This window comes from Ostrea edulis, chromosome 4 (assembly GCF_947568905.1).
Source record: "Ostrea edulis chromosome 4, xbOstEdul1.1, whole genome shotgun sequence".
Lineage (NCBI taxonomy): Eukaryota > Metazoa > Mollusca > Bivalvia > Ostreida > Ostreidae > Ostrea > Ostrea edulis.
Window position 1 is genome coordinate 1,550,596 of NC_079167.1, and position 23,506 is coordinate 1,574,101.

The following is a 23,506-nucleotide window of genomic DNA, read 5'->3' on the forward strand; positions in this document are numbered from 1 at the left end:
ATGTAGACAGTCACCCATGTAATTATATATGTAGACAGTCACCCATGTAATTATATATGTAGACAGTCACCCATGTAATTATATATGAGATGAATGTTATATACAGTAGAAATGTTAGACAAAATTCTTCTAAGCAGAAGATATGACAAGATTATGAAGATACTGCAAAAATTAGTTGTAAAGCAGTGATTTACTAGTAGCAACTACTTGTTATATATTGCACTAACATGCCCAGAGATTCATGGAGTTGAACAGTAGCAGTGATCATTTACAGTTTTTCTATGGGCCTGTGCTGTCAATCAGATTCAATCACAACTTACTAATGATTGGGCAGACAGACAATTATTTCTGTGATTGTTTGATCAGAGTTAATGTACCTCATCTGGAAACCAGCCTTATTGAAGCTTGTGGTTTCAATGGTATACATAGGCTGGTGCAAGATGTTCTATTTTGTTTGATTATACCTTAAGATCAAGATAGAACTAATACAGGTGTTTTACTTATTGCCTTGTTTGTTTACATATAATGTGATTTGCACCTGCAAAATGGCTTATCAATATTACAATTTCAACAGATATTGATTAATTGATTGGTGTGTGTGTGTGTGTGTGTGTGTGTGTGTGTGTGTGTGTGTGTGTGTGTGTGTGTAATGACACGCTTGCCTCATGAGACGATACAAACCTTACGATATGTATCACGATACATTTAAGATGCTATGAATAATAAGAAATGAAAAATTACACTGCTTTTGGTATCATTTAATTGCACCTTGCTGTTACAACTGCATATTTTTCTTTTAAAAAATCAAAACATCAACATGCTACCATTTTCTTCTGTTGCATTGTATCCAAAATGCTCCCATATTAGTCTCTATGTGTCTCAGGGGGAGAAATAATTCAGTGGCAACATATCAAACCACAAACCATGGGAGATCCCCCCCCTCTCTCTCTCTCTCTCTCTCTCTCTCTCTCTCTCTATATATATATATATATATATATATTATATATACTGGTAGTCTGTGAGAAAGATTGTTGGTTTTTATTGAATTAAGCGTTTTTCCCTGGATTATCTTGTTGAAAAAAAAAATTGGGGGGGGGGTATTCTCAGTTGACACTTTTCGTAACAAAATCAAATGGCCTACATTTATGCAGTTACTCCGGAAGTTGGGGGCGCGCTTACGATTGCGGTCCTAAGCTTCACTTCGTCAAATTGTAGAGTTGGGGAAGGGGGAGGGGGTGTTATAGATGTATTTGACGTTTATTTCTGTTCAAATTATGCAATTAATACCGAGGATTTCAATAGTAATCTGTTTTAAAAACAACAGACACCTAGAATTAAAAGCACAATGAAAGCATGTGATACAATCAGGCATGTGACATCGTTTATAGGGGGGGGGGGGGGGGAGAGAGAACTTGACTTCATCAATAATGCCTAAAATTTCTTGACAAGTAAATTTGTTGTTGTTGTTGTCGGTTCCTTTTTATTTCCGTGCAGTATCACGGGTAGTGTCCACACTAATGGGCCCCCTTCCAGGTATCTGGCTGGCTGCACGCATGGCAGATCTCACCTCAGATCTCCATTCTGTCCGGTCTTGAGGGTCGGCAGTTGAGAGCTTCCATTCTCTACGATCTTTCTCCGTCAACTCTCTACAAGATAGCATTGGCCGACCAACTCTACGTCTCCCAGGAACTTGTATGTTTAAAGCGCACTTAACTGCACTGCTGGATCTGACAACGTGGCCATACCAGCGGAGTCTCCTTTCCCTTAAGATGAGGTCGAGGTCGTCGATGCCAAGCCGCCCCAGCAATTCAGTTGAACTTACTTAAATTTCAAAACAAAAAAGAAGAAAAATTATAATAATGATAATCCAAAGCTCAAGAAGGAAGGCGGCAAGGGTTGATCTTTCAGTTCCATTCACTGGTTAAATTTTACATTTCCACTACCATTTACGACAATGCTGGGCTTTTTTGAAGAAGGGGGGGCGGGGTATCTGACTATAGATCTATATCTGCATGTAAAAATAATGTAATAATAAGAGGAGGCAGACCCATTGTTGCTGATTGTTTTTGTGCTCATTTGAGTAATTGAAGTGCAAGAAGAGGTGTAAGTTGATGTACACACAAAATCTAACTTTCAAAAGATTGAAACACACAAAAAAAAAAATATTTTAACTAAAATATTACACTAGAGATACCAATTCAAGATATTTATAGGCACCTAGTGTACATTTAGCAACAAGTAGTTTTGTTCAGTGTGAAACGATAAATTGATAATGTACAAGTATGCATTTGTCGACCCTCCCCAAAATGGCATTTTTAAAAATTCATTTCTAAATATCTTGGGAAGTACACAGACTTTTGGGATGAACTATGGTAGTAATGTAGATTGATTACCGGTGTGTGTGATTATATCAGAATACAGAGTAGAAATTTATACCATTGGGTTATTTTCATCGGCAAACTTGGGTACCCTCTGTTTAGAGTTCCCTACGTTTATTCTTTAATAGTAAATTCGAACCCAAGCGAGATACTTGTCTGTGGGTTGGAGCCACAATTTGGTGTAAAAAAATTTCATTGGAATAAAGATTGATAAGAAATCTTTTGAAAATCATAACAACTGAACAATGGTAGGGCCAGAGTGACTCTGGTGAGCCATGTGGCCCATGGACCTTTTGTTCAATCTTCTGTTTAGCATTGAGAAAGGGATTTGTTTGGAATGTTGACATAACCTAGCAGCTGCTTTCTTATGTCAGACAGAACTGGATGACTTAATTGCATGCTTTGTTACAATGTATTACTTTGATTTACTTATCCTATCTGCCATCATTTGTGCGAGCCAGTCTGCACCACAGAATGCACATGATAAGTAGGCAGCACAATGTACATATATTACATTGGGCACTTTTCCATGATCACCCCTGGTAATATTTTTGTAGAATTGCATCAAGATATGATAGGCCTATATCAGAATTCTAGTACATGCTCTGAATTTTTTTCTGGTTTTATTCCATCTGACTATTACATATACAAATTGCCAGCCTGTGATAAAATATACTGAATAAACAAAAAAAGAAAGAAATGCATTGATTTTCAAAATGTAAGTTATCGATAAAAAAAAACATTTCATGATATTAAACTCATCCATTATTTTCCAAGTATTAAATTGATGTAAAATTGTCATTTCTTCTCAGGGCAAATAAAAAAAATATGTGTGGGTCCGGTTTACCCGACCATCCCTAGTTATTTTGCCAAATATAATGCACACTTTTTTCAAGATTTTCTTTTATGAGAAGGGGTGCATAATATATACCGCTATACTTAAAGGGTTTTGCCCCGTTTTCCTTCAGGTGAAGCTTGATTGTAAGTTCATTCAGAGCCAATATATAGATATATATACATGTATATATATATATATAAAGATTTGTCAAAACTACGGTGATCCCTACCATTTTGATAGGTATATATCACGCCATATATTGGTACAAGCAAAGAAGTGAAAGTAAAAGAAACTTGTGTTTCCATCTAAAATCTATCATTCAAAAAAATAAAATCCCAACCTACCTACCCTATTTTTCATAGGAGTGTAACCGGAACCACATATATTATTTTATTTGGCCTCATTTGATGAGACGTACTCATTCCACTTCCGACTTTGATAACAGATGGATGTGTTTTTGTGGGCGCTTATTTAATCTGTAAATAATGATGTCCAAAATGTCACTTAGTATAGTCAACGCATTCAGAAACAAACACGTGTATTAATAATTGGAATCCGAATGTGTAATGATGCAAATTGTTACTCGTTTCAGATGAGTGAATTTGATGTTATGTGGTATTTTGATTATAAGTCACATGGTACTGGAAGTGTCAAGTTAAATGCAATTTAATCCACTGTGCATCATAGTTATTGATATTTCTAGATAAAAAATGTCAAGATACTCATGTTGACATTGATTACCAATCACATAACAGACATTTTGATGTGGCTCTAGCAGCAATGGAATCAAATTTAGTATTCTTAAAAATGCAATTAATTTTTTATAAACATTCAAGGGCCTGGGCCTTTCCATTTAGGTTAAAATAGAACATCTGGTTGAAATTAGGGGAAAATATTATATTTGGCATTTTTCTAAAGAAATTCAAATAAGAGCTATTTTTTAATTTGCAAGGCTTTATTAGCTATATATATATATATATATATATATATATATATATATATATATATGTTTTACAAACAGCTCTTGTTTTAATTTAAACTTTTATTTATGAAAAGGAATTTCTCTCTTTCCCGCAATATCTATGGATGAATAAAAAGTACTGAAAGTGTCTGAAATGCAGAATTTGAAATCAAGGCCAAATCATTCATTTCCATCTTGGTCCAAAGCATTCCATTATCGATGAGAACAGTTTGTCCCTATCTCAAAGCATTCTGTTCTCGATATGAACCACTCCGTTAAAACCGTTCATTCCCCAAACAAAACCGTTCATTCCCGAACTGTTCAGCATTCGTTCACCGTTCCACTGGTGTAGTAATACGCTTCAGGGTCTGTAAAGATGCAAAGAATTGAGAACCACAACGTGTTGTTGGCCCCCTGTATTTAGCTGAGATATATGTATAGATAACTGTGCTGTACTGTGAATAATGTATCATATTGAATCAATGTTTAAACCATGGGGCAGTGTTGTACCTTTTTAGTTTTTGTTGAGATCTACTTATAACAGCCATGTGATGACATCATACCAATGTGCATATTTGTCACCTTTTTAGTTAAAACTCAGGTGGCCTATGACCAATTGGTCTTAATGTCTTGTCGTCGTGCAACATCTGTCGTGCATTAGCAATTTGACATTTTTAGTCCCCTACCGATGAAGTCAAAGGGGACTTTAGGTTTGCGCTCCGTACATCTGTCCGTCAGTCCAGTTTTTCGCACTTTTTTCTCTGTTCGTGCACATATTTATTTTATATTTGGTATGTTGCTTTGCCATAACAATTTACAGATCAAGTTTGAATATGGTCCTGGTCCTTTGATTTTTATACGCCCGTCTTAAGACGGGACGTATTATGGTATGCGTTCATGTCCGTCCGTCCGTCCGTCCGTCTGTCCGTCCGTCTGTTAGCTTTTTCGTGTCCGACCCGTAACTTAAATACTACAAGGCCTAGAATCATCAAACTTTGTCTGTAGATACATCTTGGGTAGAAGGTGTGTCGCACATTAAAACCAGGTCACTGTGACTTTTCATTAAGAAGATATGGCCATATATGGCAAAAACTTGTCCGGCTCATAACTTGAAAACTATTAGACCTAGAATCACCAAAATTGGTCAACTAATGCATCTTAGGTAGAAGGTGTGTCGCATCCTACTTTAAGGTCACTGTGACATTTAATTAAGGTGATATAAAAAAAAAATGTTTTAATGGATACAATCTATACTGTTAACAATATGTGACGGGCGTATCATGTGCCGTGGCGGTGCACTTTATTCACTTAGTTATGGCCCATGGACTTAGAAAAATAACATGAATATCAGTTTTCCGGACTTTTTTGGTTGTGCTTGCAGATGTTCATTTGATATTTGGTACATTGCTTTGCCATAACAAGTTACAGATCAATTTCAAATTTCATCTTGGTCCGTTGATTTTTCATTAAGTTATGGCTCTTGGACTTAAAAAATTGCATGAATTGTTAGTTTACATCCAAGTTTCTTATCTCTGTAGATACCAGAGTACTACACCCATTAAAACTTCTAGCATAGTAATACAACAATATAGCTAAATTATTCATGATCACCTACATGTCACAGTTTATTGACTTGGTTAAAGACCTATAAACCTAATTATAAATTTGTCTTTTTTCCTGGTCTAGTCTCTACTCAAATAGTAGTTGATTTCCAACCATTCCTATGCTGGTTCCCCAATTTTTCCTTTTACCATAACCTACATAATGAACGTTGAATATTGTTGTCACGGGTACAGTAATTTTTGCAAACTTCTTCTTGGTAACTATACCATTCCAATTCTTTTCAAATTTGGTATGAAGCATCTTTTGCACAAGGAGGACTAAAATTGTAAATTTCAGGACTCCTGCGCACCTGAGCTTGTAGGGGCAGGGCAAAAACTGCCCAAAATTGACCAAAAATTTTCAAAAATCTTCTCTACAACTGTCAACCACACATGTGTAAGAAAAACTAATGCATAGTGATGTAGAGGAGGATGGCGTCTACCAAAATTGTGAATTTCATGATCCCAGATGTATATAGTCTAAGAGGTTCTGAGGGCGGGGCCAAACTTGGTATATATAATTATAAGTAGGTATTTATGTGTAAAACATTTAAATGATATATTCTTTAATGCCATTGATACTAAATTGAAACTTAATAGATATTTGGAAAGAGTAGGTAGTCCTTTACCAAAAGTATGGTCTAAGATTTTATGAACCTAGGGGATAAGGTTTTGGTTCCAGGTTGGAGCCATAATTAAGGTCTTCCGTTTCCAACGGAAGACCTTCTAGTGATTCTACTGTTTATTATTATTATTATTATTAATTTTTTTTCCCTTTCGTCTCCGAGACCGTTGGATGGATTTTCCTGAAACTTTCACAGATTATAGACAACGATGGTACCTCGAGGCATTTTTTTCATTTTTTCAAAATTCACTTCCGTTCGTTAGATACGTCCGATTTTCCGGTTTTTGAAAGAAACTTTGTCCGGGGGTAAACTTGAAAACCACTAAAGATAATCGAATGAAACTTTCAGAGATGATCGATCTATATTCTCTATGGTGCATGCACGTAATATTTTTTGTCGCCGTGACGGTCGCCACCGGAAGTGATTAAAGGAATAATAAATTTCAAACTTTTTTCTTTCAAATTGAAACCTCTTTCGGTTTACTATATCTCGAACTAATTCTCAAAAAATGTTGACCCCACCGGAAGTTGAATCTCCAACTTCCGGTTATATCAAAGAAAGGCTATTCATTCTCTCATTTTTCAGTGCCATAAATCTCAGTCATGAAACTAGTTAATGAGTTGAGTTTTACATATATTATAGTCACTATAAATGTCTAGAGTAACGTCAAATATTTTTGTAAAATTCACTTCCGGTCGGCAAATACGGCTTATTAGCTGTTTTCGTTGTCTAGCGTTTTTCTCAGAAACAGTAAAAGATAGAGTCATCAAATTTTCAGAGTTAATAGATCTCACTTTGTAGGCGTGCAGTTGGGGGTTAAAAATGTCGGCCGTCACTTTCGGTCGTCACCGGAAGTGATTAAATAAATCATCAATTTCAAACTCTTTTCTTTCAAATTGAAACCTATATCGGTTTACTAGGTCTAGTTCTAATTCTCAAAAAATGTTGATCCCAACGGAAGTTGAATCTCCAACTTCCGGTTATATCAAAGAAAGACTATTAATTCTCTCATTTTTCAGTGCCATAAATCTCGGTCATGAAACCAGTTAATGAGTTGAGTTTTACATATATTATAGTCACTATAAATGTCTAGAGTAACGTCAAATATTTTTGTAAAATTCACTTCCGGTCGGCAAATACGGCTTATTAGCTGTTTTTGTTGTACAGCGTTTTTCTGAGAAACGGTTAAAGATACAGTTATCAAATTTTCAGAGTTGATAGATCTTACTTTGTAGGCGTGCAGTAGGGGGTTAAGAATGTCGGCCGTCACTTCCGGTCGTCACCGGAAGTGATTAAATGAATCATCAATTTCAAACTTTTTTATTTCAAATTGAAACCTATATCGGTTTTCTAGGTCTCGTTCTAATTCTCAAAAAATGTTGACCCCACCGGAAGTTGAATTTCCGACTTCCGGTTATATCAAAGAAAGACTATTCATTCTCTCATTTTTCAGTGCCATAAATCTCGGTCATAAAACAAGTTAATGATTTGAATTTTACATATGTTATACACACTATAAATGTCTAGAGTATATTTAAATATTTTTGTAAAATTCACTTCCGGTCGTGAGATATGGGGTGGATATATTGAAGCCTTGTTTTTTCAGTTTCTCAATAATGAATATAGATAGATGCTTGAAACTTGTCGAGTTGATCAACTAACATTAGTCCATTGTACACATACATTCAATTTTTTCGTCCATCACTTCCGGTCTATACTGGAAGTGTTTAAAAAAATGTTGATTTTCCGATTTCTTCGAGTGATTTCTCAGAGATGGCTGGATATATTTTCTTGAAATTTTCAGGAATAATGTCTTATGAAATGACCTTGCTATAATTATTTTTGTTTTTACAAAATTCACTTCCGGTCGGAAAATATGGCCGATATTCTGTCTCTCAAAAGGAATTTTGTCCAGCATTTTTCTTGGAAAAGGTAAAATATAGGTTCATCAAATATTCAGGGATGATCAATCTCCGTTTATAAGCGTGCAGTAGGGGGTTGAACCGTCACTTCCTGTCGTCACCTGAAGTGATTGAAGGAATCGCAAATTTCAAACTTTTTCTTTTAAATTGAAACCTATACTAGTTTATTAACTCTCTTTCAAAGTGTCAAAAGAATATTGAGTCTGTCAGTAGTCAAAACAACTACTTCCGGTTTCTTCATAAAATACCTTTTTTCTTTTTGTCTCTTTGTCCCCATAAATCTCGCTTATATTTGAAGTCTTTCATATGATTTTCACATGTCTTAATAAAAAGTATCAACTTCTAGAGTTTTGATAATTTTATTTTTCAAAATTGACTTCCGGTCGGTAGTAACCTACTACTTTTTCTTTCTTTAGTCTACTTTTTTTTGTTGAAAACTCTTTCAGATAGAGACGTGAAATTTTCAGGAAATATAGACAGTAAAGAGTCGCTGTCATTTATAGGAAAACGCATCTGAATAGTACTTCCGGTCGTCACCGGAAGTTACGAGAAAGGAGTAAAAAATTCGATAATACATTTCTCATTCATTGTTAAGGCACATTTTCTGATACAATAAAACGGTTTTCGTAGGAATAGAAAGCTCTTTACCGGAAGTGGTCTAACGGAAGACCTACTCATTACTAGTAATGAGTGTCTAGTTATTATAGTGATTATTGTCTTTATCATTTGAAAGACTTTTTAAAGTTTACTTATACAGTGTAAAAACTAAACTCATATTTAAGGTGGGTCCTTAGTCCTGGATTTTTGGGGTTTAGGTAACATTTTTTTGTTTGGAATCAATAAATTAACATTCAGAGTAATGAAAAAAGGCAAAACAGTTGAGGATTTCCATATTAATTTTCATTACATACACCACTAAAGTCATGTACCCCTATGTAGATTTTTATGAAATTTATTGGAAACAGTTATTTGTTGTTATTTTAATATAAAACAACAAACTATTTTTTGAATTGCATTTATTTATTGGGAAACATGTCAATAACTAAAACACATGTCATTTTCAATATGTCCATCAAGTTTTAGAATAATATGTGCAAAATTATTGAATTGGCGTTATTCTCCAAAATGTTAAAAAACAAACAAATATATGGACGCATTTTCCTTATAGCATGGTTTACATATAATTTTTTCTGTTTATATTAGTAGAGTTACATCTGTTATAGTTATTTATGGGAAAAAATCCATACCTTTCCTTAATAATTTCAAATCTATAGCTTCCAGATTATGTATACCCCCATAAAAGAAATGAAGTCTGGTACCTTACAGCTGAGCTATTTAAAATCACTCAGGATTAAAATTTTATGTAATTTCATGAAAAGACACAGATAATGATTCCCTATCACCTTGGTAAAATGTTTGTCAAAAATAAAGGAAATCTATCGCATTATGGACTTGATAAATAATTTAATGAAAACAGAGTTATTGTCCTTGGATTCAATATTTTGAAACATATCATTGACTATTTAAATATAACTAAGACTTTTGAAATATTTTATGGCTAACAAGATATTTTACAATAACTATTGAAAAAGATTCCAACAAAATTTATGTTCCTGTCATTAAATCATTGACTTTGCAAAATCCTATGACGTCACAGGAGTGTGGAACTACGTTAAGAAAAGCAGAAAAGGATGTACCGAACTTGTGAATTTCATAATCCCAGTGTTTTGACTCTAAGACGGGCCCAAATTAGTCATATCATGTTATAATAATGTTTCTTATATTATGTTGTGTAAAGCCTTTCATCAGGCACTTCTGAGGGCATTTAAAAGTTTTACTAACACAGCTTGTTTTATACTGTTGCTGAATATTAAAATTTAGCTTAGATATTCAGAACAGGAATTTTTTCTAGATATTTCGTAAACCTTTGGACGATACTTTTAAGTATAATACTAGGGTGACTGACGAGGCCTGTGGGTCTCTTGTTATAATAGAAAGTGTTCTCGTGGAGACACTCAACATAGTGTTAAAAGTTAAGTAGCTAGGACAGATTGTAAGTACTACTTTACATATGTCGGTGGGCTCTGAAATGGTTTCACCTCTCTATTAACATGATACCTGAGAGAACAGTCCAGAAACTGTGTATCATCAATCCTTTCTTCTTTTGTTCACTATAGTAAACATATTCTTAGTTATCTGTAACTTTTGTGGAGGATGTAAACCAGTAGAGGGGGAAGCTGAAGAACAAAAATGAGTTTCAGATCGAGATAATGCCAAACCTTAATCTATTTATAGTTTTATTTTCTCTTAGACGTCTGCCAAAGTTTGTGATTCATGTAAATCGCCTGCTTCTCTTATTGCTGAAGTATATGTAGAAAGATTTTTACTTAATTTCACCCTTTCTAGTTTTTTTTTTTTGTTTCTTAAAATGGGATTATGATTGAATTCAGCTGATTAAACCTTCTTGAATCATCAAATGGCAGATATACACACCACATCTGGATGCAAGTAAATAATATAAAGAAGCAAACTTAATGATATATACTTCCCTAAAGAATGAGATGCACAAATGTGTTTCTAGTAAAAATGTCTGTAATTTCCCCACATCTTACATATGACCATCATGATGATGCTAACACAATGCTTTGTAGTTGTTGAGTGCTAGGTTTCTGTGTTGAAAATGTGCAGTTGATGATTTGCTTTATTTTCTTTTTCAGTGTTTTATATACTCCCTGGGGAGATCCCTGATAAAGGCATTAGAATTGGGGGACAGGAAACAGGTAAAGTGAAGTTGTGAACCAGTCAAATGATATCAGCAGTATTGTACCTTTGATTACCAACAGTGCATGGTATTAAATTGAATCTAACTTTCATTGCATACAAAAATGTAAAAAAAAAAATTAAAAAAAAAAAAAATTTATGATATGACACAGCAGTTTATCTCATTAATTGTGGTTCTGCTCAATAGAGTTCAGTTGTTTACTAGGAATAAAACCAACTGGGGAATTTGAATGTTGGATGTTTAATTCTCTGTGGGTTTTTGAGACTGAATCCAGAAACAGCAAATTTATCTCTAGAGGAGGTTTTGCATGGATCTGTGTATAAGCAGTGGCTGAAATGTTTTGCTACACCTGAATGGCATACATCACATACATGAGGTTTTGTTTCTCCGTAACATCTGCAGTCTTCAGATTACACCCACCTTCGAAAAATTTACTTGGTCAATTAGATTTGTCTACATATTATTTTGAATTTCCCCTTTAGGAAAAATTAGGAATTTGGCATAAAATAATGTAAGAATTAATTAGATTTATCAGTATTTTTGAAATTTAGAATATTTACAATGAATTACAAGATTATTTTTTGTGGTGTATAATTATTTATTTGCACTCATTAAATGACTGAATTTATCAGAGAAAATGTTGGTATAGTGATTAACAGAATATTTGTAGTATATGTGTTCGATGGGCTGACATTGTCAAATAAATCAAAGTGGTTCTTATATTGTATTTTAAATATTGATAACTAAAATTTAGAAACAGTATTCATGGTCCATTTAACTGATATCAGGCACTAAACATATCCATCATATGTATATAACAAGAGATTTCAATGCATAGTACAATATGAAGGATCATTATTTTCATCCACCAGTTCTTGGAGGGTGGGGGAGGGAGGAATCTTCCCCAGATAGTCTAGAACTTTGTTCATGCATTTAGGTCAGCATGCAGTCATATAGCTATCTATTTTTGAACAGAACACATCAATATGATCAATACACTGTATTGTGGAAATCTTGTTTAAAACATAAATCAGAAAGCCAATTGTTTTGAATATAATGATTAACCATGTTTTTTGCCCAGGGGTAGTGAATTCTGCACATAATGCATTGTCAGGTGTCAGTTGTGATGAATGCTGTCTCCAATCCCTGTGTACTTTTTTCCCGTTCTTTGTTCAGCCCCAATAATATTGATTCTAGAATAATTCAGCAAAATGAGACCCATGGTATGCATTTGTAATGGTCAAGTGTTTAACTTCCTTAATGACTTAGGATAATGCATCATTATGTACATATTGAAAGACAAAAGATCCATTACTACAATACATAATGAACTGGAATTTTGGGTATTGATTCACATTTTATATAAAATGATATGAGGAAAACTATTGAATGTGCAAGTGCCCATTTAATTTGATTTTTTTTAATGGTTTGTTTTTCCATATATGTCTTATTTAGAAATGTTTAGGTAATGTATTTAATTATGTATGTTGTAATTTAAACAATAAAGTTATCATTGGGGATTTGACAAATGCCAGCATTCTAGGAAAAGTGAATAATACATGCACATATAAGTGCGTCATGCAGATAATCCTACAATGTTGACAACCATCATCCCCCACAATAATGACAAGAAAACCACATTTCATTGTTTGAATTTACATCAATGCCAACTGCACTGACTGTAGAACACATTTGTATGGTCTGTACACTTTTACAACTATACATAACCATGTAAATAGAACGGCAATGATATTTTTGATTGGCAGGAAAGTCTGAAGATTGTTTCTTTTGGGTTTGTGTGATAATTCGTGGAAAAATATTCAAGAAAATTTACAGATAGCTTTTATTTTTGTTGATATTTTTTGTTGAAAACAACAAATACTTAAGATCAAGGAAAATTGACACCTTTCTATTTCGAATGATTCAAAAATCAGCGCATGACCCACTCGGATAGTGGTTTGGCATTGTGCTAAGTACTGCCAACTGATTTATGCAATATTGACATGGGACTCAAAATTGTACAATGAAGTTGATGAGGAAAAAATCTATCGGTTGTGAATTTAAACTTTGCTGACTATCACACGAAATTACTTAGAACTTAATGTGACTGATGGTATAACCATATCGATTTGTTTTAAATTGGTCTTAAGATCAATCCCCATCACAATTTTTTTTTTAATTCACCTCTTTGATCATTTTGATTGTTGCCAGCAATGCATATATTATTTAGAATTATTGTTAGATGAGAGATTTCATAAAATCATCATTTAGAGTGATATCACTAGTACTGGGCCTGAGGTTATAAAACTAGAGTACCTATTCAAACTCTAGTAAAAATTCATACTCAAACTCTATAAAGGTGAGGTTATTATACATTTATTGCATGATAGTGAGGGAGATATGAAGATTTATTCACCGAAGAAAAATCATATTCCTCGAGGGCAACGTCCATGGGGAATATGATTTTTCTTGGATGAATAGATTTTCATACCTCCCTCGATCACTATCATGCAATAAATTGTTTACTATACCGAAACAAAGAAAGACTAACTACAAAAGTGCATTTGAAAGTCCTCTCGTCTATACATGGTGTGTAGCTGAGATTGGCAGATTGCCCTAACGGTAACACTGCGCCGTCAAGGTATCAGAGGGTACAAACAACGAAATACAGTGATATGATAACCAGTTTTTGTACTTCCATTCTCCATGAATGCTGATTTACTTGCTTGTTTTTCTATCAACCAAAACCAGGCAATTCAACTGTGTATTCAGAGACCCGCATATTTTTGTGCCTTACAAGCTATGAAAGTACAATGACTCGGACTTATTGTGACGTCACAATACACTTCATCTACCTTGACGTTAAATTTATGCAAAATGTCCGAGGCTGCCCAAGGGGTAAATATGATGGGGAGATATGATGTTTGAGAGGGAGATATGAAGTTTTATCATCCCTGGCACGTGACTGTCTAGACCAATCAGATTACGTGTTGCATAGAATTCTCATATTGAGGTACACTGTGTAATAAAAAACTTTATAAAACTCAGACTTGTACTCAAGTGAAGTACATACTCAAGAATTTTCAAGTATGCTTCGAAGCATTCTCGGAGTCAGTCTGAAGTGTCACCTGTAAACAAATATGGCCGCACACTGACGATTAGCTCATCATGTTAATCTACGACAGAGTCAATGGAGGAGCCCAAGATATTTGAGTTCGTACTCCAAACACATTGAGTTTGACTCAGTAGAATACATTCTCGCAACAGTTTTATAACCTCAAATTGAGTATGGTACTCTGTCACTTTTGAGTACTAGTATGGTAGAAGTTTTATAACCTAGAGACCAGGTGGTGTGCATCAGGAGTCTCTCTCTCTCTCTCTCTCTCTCTCTCTCTCTCTCTCTCTCTCTCTCTCTCTCTCTCTCTCTCGGACATTCTAATTCATATTTGAGGTAATGCTACATGCAGATATGGTGTAATTTTTGCTGAAAATTGGAGTTGAATAGATTGTAAAGCTCTAGAGTAGAAGGAATTAAATGTTCGATTACAGGATTGATTGATTGAATATTGTTTAATGTCCCTCTCGAGAATCTATCACTTATATGGAGACGTCACCATTGCCAGTGAAGGGCTGCAAAATTTAGGCCTATGCTCGGTGCTTACGGCCTTTGAGCAGGGAGGGATCTTTATTGTACCACACCTGCTGTGACACAGGACCTCGGTTTTTGCAGTCTCATCCGAAGGACCGCCCCATTTAGTCACTTCTTACAACAAGCAAGGGGTACTGAGGACCAATTCTAACCCGAATCCCCTCAGGATTTGATTACAGGAAAACAGAGCAATGATACAATGTAATTACACATGTACTGGCTTAGAAATTGATTCTTAGCAGATTTGTTTCTAATATTTACATTTCCAGTGTTATAGTGCCTTTGAAATCTTTACCCATTGTAATGATAGTCATTTCCTCATGAATGTAGATATGAATGTGTGTATTAATCTTAATAGATTTAGTACGTTAACTTTATTCAAATCGACTGGGAATTAATTCTGACAGAAATGAACAAAAGATGTAAATATAAAAAATAAATTTCACTTTTGAAAATATGTGAGGGTATGAACTGCAACGCTTCATGCCAGCGTACTTTTCATGAACCGTTAATGCAGTTCATGAAGTATGCTGGCATCAAGGGTCACAGTTCATGCCCCCATGTATTTTCAAAAAGGAAATTTATTTCTTGAATTGACTCTCAAAAAAAGCTAGTACGTCTGTTACTTACTTCTGTTTCTGATATATGCATGATGTAAGTGGGTCTTAATCAGTCTCAGAAAACGTAGTGTGATTATGTTTTGGTACTTTGATGTGAGTTCAATAATTATACCTATTCATTTTGTGGTCAGATTGTTATGTTAGATAATGAATGTGGCATTATGTGATTTGATAAGTATTTTTCAGCTGATAGTCTTCATATTCAGGACTTCATTGGACAATCTTCAGAAGATGCTTAAAATATGTTTTTAGGTCAAGGTCATGATACTCAAAATTGAATATGAGGTTGTATTATGCATATCTGTCTGTCAGTTTCATGAAGGTTAATCACTCGGAAACTAATAACTGACAGTTAACATCTACATGTAGTTAATTCAGGTGACCTATTGCAATTTGTCTGCGTCCGTCGTCTGCTGTGCGTTGACAATAATTGAACATTTTTAGCTTTTTTTTTTATTACCTTTCGAATTCTTTTCAAACTTGGTGTGGAGCATCATTGGGACAAAGGGGACATAAATTTTAATTTTCAGGCCTCGTGCACCTCTGGGGCCTTAGGGGCGGGGCAAAAACTGCCAAAAATTAGCTATTTTTCTAAAATCTTCTCTTAAACCACGCATGTGTAAGAAAAACTAAATGCATTGTGATGTAGAGCACGAAGATCTTTACCAAAATTGTAAATTTCATGATCCCGTGGTAGAGGTTCTGACCCCAGGGTGGGGTCAAACTTGGTATTTAATGTTTATGTGTAAAACACCTAGATAACATCTTCTTTAGTGCTATTGATACTAAATTGATTCTAAATGGATCAAAATATGGAAAATGAGCTGTAGTGTCTCTTTAATTGTACTGATATAGCAGTAATAATGTAGCCCTCTCTGATTTTTTTTTTTTGGGAGAGGCCGGGCTACAACTCCTTAGGATCTCTGTAATGGTGCAGATGCGGGGGTTATTCACTCCCGCAACATTTTCGATCATTCTAAACATTTGCTGACTTTCTTTACGTAAATAAAATGATATTCTATGTTTCTTAAAAATTTAAAACCTGCAACTTACAATTTGTGAGGCTCTATTCTACCGTTTTCAACAATTTTGATAAATTCCAACATCTCGATTCATATTTGTACGTCATGTTTGATGTACTGAAGGCTCAACTTTCGATTGTCAACTTATTTGCATATGCCATATAAGGTAGTGACAAGTACGGAGGAGAAAGCTATTTCGTCAGTATTAAAAAAGTTTAGATTTAATATTAAGTTAAAAAAAAACGAACAGCAGAGTGTAAATTCTTTCTGCAACCATATGATTTTCCTTTCTTTGTCGGAGTGGCTCGAATAACTACATTTTCGCGCAGATTGTCAATGTTTAGGTTTTTCAGTAGATCCACCTACGAGATCTCGCGATAACAAGCATGGTGGAGCAGACAAAGAATTTTGCATGCTGTACATGATGTTTAATGAAAAACAGTTTAAAACACCTTTATTAGACATGCCCAAGCACAAAGTTGGTACTCCTTTTGGTGTAAACAACATTTGGGACTAATTAATACACAGAGCTTATTATCGGTTGTAATATATTCATAAAATTATTTTACACCATTACGGATATCCTATGGAATTGTAGTCCTATCCTGAAAACATCAGATTAAAAAAAATCGGATAGGGCTACATTATTGCAGCTATTACTGATACAGTATAAAAACTTAGAAAAAGCAGAAAAGGATGTACAAAAAATTATGAATTTCACAACCCCAGGGTTTTGACTTTAGGGTGAGTCCAAATTAGTGACATCATTTAATGATAATACATATATAAAGCATTTCATCAGTGTATGCACTTTTGAGGGCATTGAAGGTTTAAGAACACATCTTGTTTTATACTGTTGTTACATTAGAATTTACCTTAGATATTTAGAACAGGAACTTTTTTCTAGATTTTTTAGCCCATGGGACAAGTTTTACTTTCAAAAAGTACTCAGGGTGTGGGCCTGATGCCTCTAATGTAAATGTAAGCATTAATGGCAAGTTAGCTATCAGTTACAGTTATTTAACCTTTGTACAATTGGATCCAGGTGTTTTTCAATCAACAGACAGAATTAATCATCATATTCAGTACTTTAGTGAACAATGGTCAGAGAAAGACATCTATAAAATTAAAGATCAAGGTCACAAAAAGAAATTGACACTGATATTGTTAACTTGCAATTCATATACTTTGTGCAAGCTAGGTTACTTAGGTGAATTAAAAAAAAAAATCACCTATAAGTTTTTTGGTGTTTTGTTTAAACCATATGGGCAAAATAGCACATTTACAGTGATGATTTTTTTTTTCATGAGAGGCCTCTGGTGAATTAACAAGGATATCAATTACTTGCATAACATCATTACTGTAACAGTGACAGGGGTAGATGCATTAACTTTCTTTAAATCATGAAAGTTTGTATTTTTATAATCTTGGTTCTATAACATTACAGACCCCTGCTGTCAGTCATAATTTGGAGGGTGTCCTGTTCTCCATGTGTCGTGTGGATCCTGAGGCACAGATCACTGTCAATCAGGTTATACAGGTCAGTGAATTAGACATTGACAACAGTATCCTGCTCTGAAATTACATTTAAGTATCTTGGAAAGATCATATAATATTATATATATTTATTTATTGTAGGCGTGTTTTCTTTATGCAGAAAGACATATAGAAGCCAGAAACAGTTCTCTGTATACCAAAAAAATATACTCCAGTATAATGGGAAGTGATGGCTCTGAGGTAAAGGTTACTCTGTAGGCTGCATCTCGAACCTCTCAGTTCCTCATGATATACACAAAAGGCATAACGTGATATTTATATTGTAAATAATAGTATGTTTTATGCATTTTTATGTAACAATGCACCGGTACATTATTTTTGCTGGCTTTGTGACGTAACAATGCACTAGTACATATGTGACGTTAGATTATCTCTTGACGTAATAAATTAATTACTGTATGACGTTATCAGTATATAGTTATTATCGTTAGATGTTTCATTTGTTTTAAGCGAATCATAAGAAAAGATGCCTGAAATTGAATTATTGTATTTAAAAAAATCTGTATAAAAAAGTGGTCAAAAGTTTAAAACTGATACGGAAAAAGTCTATTTTCTAGGGAACAAAAATTTCAAAGTGCTGAAAAAATGATGGGTTTGAACAAATTTGATGGGTTGGTCAGAGTACATCAAACAAATCGATTTTTTAAACGTAATCACAAAAATGTAAAAATAGGGTGAGGTCATTTCAAAATCTTCTTCTCAAGAACCACTGGGTCAGGAAAGTACATATTTAGGTGAAAGCTTTCCGACATTGTGCAGATTCAAGTTTGTAAAAAATTATGGCCCCCAAGGGTAGGATGGGAACCACAATAGGGGATCAAAGTTTTTCATACAAATATATTGGGAAAATCTTTAAAAATCTTCTTTTCTTTTCGAGAAGCACTGGGCTAGGAAAGTACAAATTCACATGAAAGCTTCCTGATATAGTGCAGATTCAAGTTTGTTGAAATCATGGCCCGCGGGGTAGGATGTGGCCACAGCAGCGGATCAAAGTTTTACATACTAATAAATAGAAAAAAATCTTTTAAAATCTTCTTCTGAAGAACCATTGGGCCAAAGAAGTTTATATTTACATGAAAGCTTCCTGATAGAGTGCAGATTCAAGTTTGTTAAAATCATGGTTCCCGGGGGTAGGATGGGGCCACAATAGGGGATCAAAGTTTTAGATGCAAATACATTTATGTAGGGAAAATCTTTAAAAATCCTCTTCTTAAGAACTACTTGGCCAGGAAAGTAGAAATTCACATGAAAGCTTCCTGAAATTGTACAGAGTTAAAGTCATGGTCCCTGGGTGTAGGATGGGGGTGGCAATAGGGGATCAGAGTTTTACATACAAATATATAGGAAAAATCTATAAAAATCTTCTCCAGAACTGTTCACTGGGTTAGGAAAGTAGAATTTGACATGAAAGCTTCCTGACATAGTGCAGATTCAAATTTGTAAAAATCATGGCCCCATGGGGTAGGTTGGGGCCACAAAAGGGATAAAAGTTTTACATGCGAATAAATAGGGAAAATCTTTAAATTTGGGCCAAGGTGACTCAGGTTAGTGATGTAGCCCATTGGCCTCTTGTTTATATATTACAGACCTAAAAAGTTCAACATCCTGTCATTTATGGAAAATTTCGAGAAAACCAGCTCCTTAATGTGTACAACATTAAATTAGTGTATTCCAGACAATAGAAATTGAAGTAGAGGGAGTACATGTAGTGTGACAAGCAGACATTGTTTGTATCTTTTTTAGGAGGAGCACACAAGTGGTAGCAGTCGCCATGACACTGGCTCTGCTTCCTCACGAGGACAAAGGTCAAGAGGAAGACAAAAGTACACAAGGAGACGAGAAAGGCAAAGGTCAAGGTCATCTTTGTCACGTTCTAGATCTCCATCTAGATCAAGGTCTCGATCAAGGTCAAGACACAGGGACAGTAAATATGATGGTAAGAAAATGTAGACATCAAAATGTGTATTCAAATACACGAGGCGTTGGCTTTTGTGTTGCTTAGATATCATTCAATTTAGCTCATCTGAAAGCTGAAGTAAGCTTTTCTGATCACCTTTTTTCTGTCTGTCCCTCCATCCGTAAACTTTTTGCATTTTCCTCTTCCTCTCCAGAAACACAGGGCCAATTTCAATCAAACTTGGTACAAATCATCCTTGGGTGAACTGAAGGGGACTCAAGTTATTTAAATGAAGGGCTATGCCCCCTTCAAACGGGAGATAATCACAAAAAGGAAAAATGGAAATGGGGAGGGGTCATTTAAAAATCTTCTTCTCAAGACCTTGGAGTTTGACCTACTTTAAAGAAAGCTTAACCTATTCAATAATCTCCTAAAGTATTTCGATAGTGCTTTCATAATTTGCATATAGATTCCCTATAATAAGGCCTTACATTTCATACATGGCCCTTGACTTTGTGATCTTGACCTTGGACAGGGGTTTTCCTACCATTTTCACACTGGATCCAGGGTCCGTTGAATTGGGAAAATTAACGTGTAAAATGTTCTAATTGGGAAAATTTGAAAATTGTTTACTTTGTGCTTAATAATCACTAAAAGTGTAGAAAAAATGCTTTGATGTATTTTAATGACATGGCAAAATCTTTTTTAAAAATCTCACCCTCTCTGTTTAAAAAAAATCTAATAGTTGAATGCATTACACATGTAAACACAGTTACCATTTTACAAGATTATTAGGTCACCTGAGTAGACCTATTGCAATTGGTTGTCGTCCTCCGTTGTGCGTCTTCCGTCGTGCATTAACAATTGAACATTTTTAACTTCTTCTTAATAACTACCAGTCCATTTGTTTTTAAATTTGGTATGAAGCATCATTTGGACAAGGGGAACATAAATTGTAAATTTCAGGACTCCAGCACCCCTGGGGCCCTAGGGGCGGGGCAAAAACTGCCCAAAATTGACCAATGTGTAAGAAAAACTAAATGCATGGTGATGTAGAACAAGAAAGCCTCTACCAAAATTGTAAATTTCATGATCCCCAGGGTAGGGGTTCTGACCCCAGGGTAGGGCCAAACTTGGTATATAGTGTTAATGTGTAAAACACTTAAATAACATCTTCTTTAGTGCTGTTGATACTATATTGAAACTAAATAAATATTTAGAAAGAGCAGGTAGTCCTTTACCAAAATTGTAAATATAATGATCCCAGGGGTAGGGGTTTTGGTATCAGGATGGGGCTAAAATGGTCAGTTATTGAATGTGTGAACAATAGACATTTTTAACTTTCCCTTGAGAACTATCATTCCAATTCTTTTCATATTTGATATGAAGCATCTTTGTAACAAGGGGGGCATAAATTGTAAATTTCAGGATTCCTGCACCCTTAGGAGCGGGGCAAAAACTACCCAAAATTGACCAATTTTCAAAAATTCTTCTTCTAAAGAATTGCACACGTGTAAGAAAAACTAAATACATGGTGATGGAGAGCAGGAAGGCCTCTACCAAAATTGTAAATTTCATGATCCCCGGGGTAGGGGTTCTGACCCCAGGGTTGGGACCAAACTTGTTATATAGTGTTTATGTGTAAAACACTTAAATAACATTGTCTTTAGTGCTATATACTGTATAAAATCTAAATGCATACTGTACAAAAAATTGTGAATTTCAATCAAAACCCAGGGTTATGACTTTAGGATGAGTCCAAATTAGTTATATCTTTTGATGTTTTAATGTTAATACACCTATTATTTAAAGCTTTTCTTCAGTGTATGCACTTTTGAAGGCAGTGAAGTTTTAAGAACACATCTTGTTTTATACTGTTGCTGAACATTAGAATTTAGCTTAGATATTCAGAACAGGAAATTTTTTCTAGATTTCATAGCCCATGGAAGTAGTGATACTTTTTCACCAGTATTCAGGTGACTGATAAGGCCTGTGGGCCTCTTGTTTCTATTAGGTAATTTTATTTGTAATTGACATTGTATTCATTTGATATCAGTGATTTTTGAATCGGCTCGCAAAGCGAGATGCTCCTTGTTATAATTGGCGTCTCATGTATCATATGACTATTACATGGGAATCTACTAGCACAAGCCTGAATCATATGACTATTACATGAGAATCTACTAGCACAAGCCTGAATCATATGACTATTACATGGGAATCTACTAGCACAAGCCTGTATCATATGACTATTACATGGGAATCTACTAGCACAAGCCTGTATCATATGACTATTACATGAGAATCTACTAGCACAAGCCTGTGTCATATGACTATTACATGAGAATATACTAGCACAAGCCTGTGTCATATGACTATTACGTGGGAATTAATCTACTAGCACAAGCCTGAATCATATGACTATTACATGAGAATCTACTAGCACAAGCCTGAATCATATGACTATTACATGGGAATCTACTAGCACAAGCCTGTATCATATGACTATTACATGAGAATCTACTAGCACAAGCCTGTGTCATATGACTATTACATGAGAATCTACTAGCACAAGCCTGTGTCATATGACTATTACGTGGGAATTAATCTACTAGCACAAGCCTGTATCATATGACTATTACATGAGAATCTACTAGCACAAGCCTGTGTCATATGACTATTACATGAGAATCTACTAGCACTTTGACATTTTTCATCCTCAACCAGTGTGTTGTGTTTTTGCATTCAGATTTAATTACAGTGGTATAAACTATCCCATGAACTGTATCACGTTTCTTTTCCATGCTTTACTGTGTTTTGTTGAATATAATTCATAGGTGGATCCTTTGCTTGTGTACATAATAGGGAAAATGCTAAGTTTAATTGATCATTTTTATACCCCCCGCAACAAGTTGTGGGGGGGGGGGGGGGTATACTGGAATCGGGTTGTCCGTCTGTCCGTCCGTCCGTCCGTCCGTCTGTCCGTCCGTCCGTCCGTCTGTAGACGCACTGGTTTCCGGACTCTAAAGCATTATCCTTTCCACCTACCGTCACCATATCATACATATGGACTACCCATGGGATGAAGATGTTCCCTATCGATTTTGGGGTCAAAAGGTCAAAGGTCAAGCGCACTGGACATCGAAGAAGCAATATGGTTTCCGGGCTCTAAAGCGTTATCCTTTCCACCTACAGTCACCATATCATACATATGGACTACCCACGGGATGAAGATGTTCCCTATCGATTTTGGGGTCAAAAGGTCAAAGGTCAAGTGCACTGGACATCGAAGTAGCAATATGGTTTCCGGGCTCTAAAGCATTATCCTTTCCACCTGCAGTCACCATATCATACATATGGACTACCCATGGGATGAAGATGTTCCCTATCGATTTTGGGGTCAAAAGGTCAAAGGTCAAGTGCACTGGACATCGAAGAAGCAATATGGTTTCCGGGCTCTAAAGCGTTATCCTTTCCACCTACAGTCACCATATGATACATATGGACTACCCATGGGATGAAGATGTTCCCTATTGATTTTGGGGTCAAAAGGTCAAAGGTCAAGCGCACTGGACATCTAAGTAGCAATATGGTTTCCGGGCTCTAAAGCGTTATCCTTTCCACCTACAGTCACCATATCATACATATGGACT

At 35.1% G+C, this 23,506-nt stretch overlaps 1 protein-coding gene and 1 long non-coding RNA gene across 4 annotated transcripts in view; one reads left to right on the forward strand and one right to left on the reverse strand.

Moving 5' to 3' along the window:
- Positions 1 to 23,506, forward strand: part of LOC125669906 (tyrosine-protein phosphatase non-receptor type 13-like) — a 108,561-nt gene that overhangs the window by 4,707 nt on the left and 80,348 nt on the right. For all 3 annotated transcript variants that reach the window (XM_056161574.1, XM_056161575.1, XM_056161576.1), the window contains exons 4-7: positions 11,044 to 11,106; positions 17,847 to 17,939; positions 18,038 to 18,136; positions 19,700 to 19,892. In XM_056161574.1, the coding sequence (XP_056017549.1) occupies positions 11,044 to 11,106; positions 17,847 to 17,939; positions 18,038 to 18,136; positions 19,700 to 19,892 (448 nt within the window). The remainder of the gene's footprint in view (positions 1 to 11,043; positions 11,107 to 17,846; positions 17,940 to 18,037; positions 18,137 to 19,699; positions 19,893 to 23,506) is intronic.
- Positions 1,291 to 4,100, reverse strand: LOC130053921 (uncharacterized). The gene is made up of 2 exons (XR_008802145.1): positions 3,635 to 4,100; positions 1,291 to 1,821 (listed from the first exon to the last, which is right to left on the reverse strand). It is a non-coding gene; the product is annotated as an uncharacterized LOC130053921 (long non-coding RNA).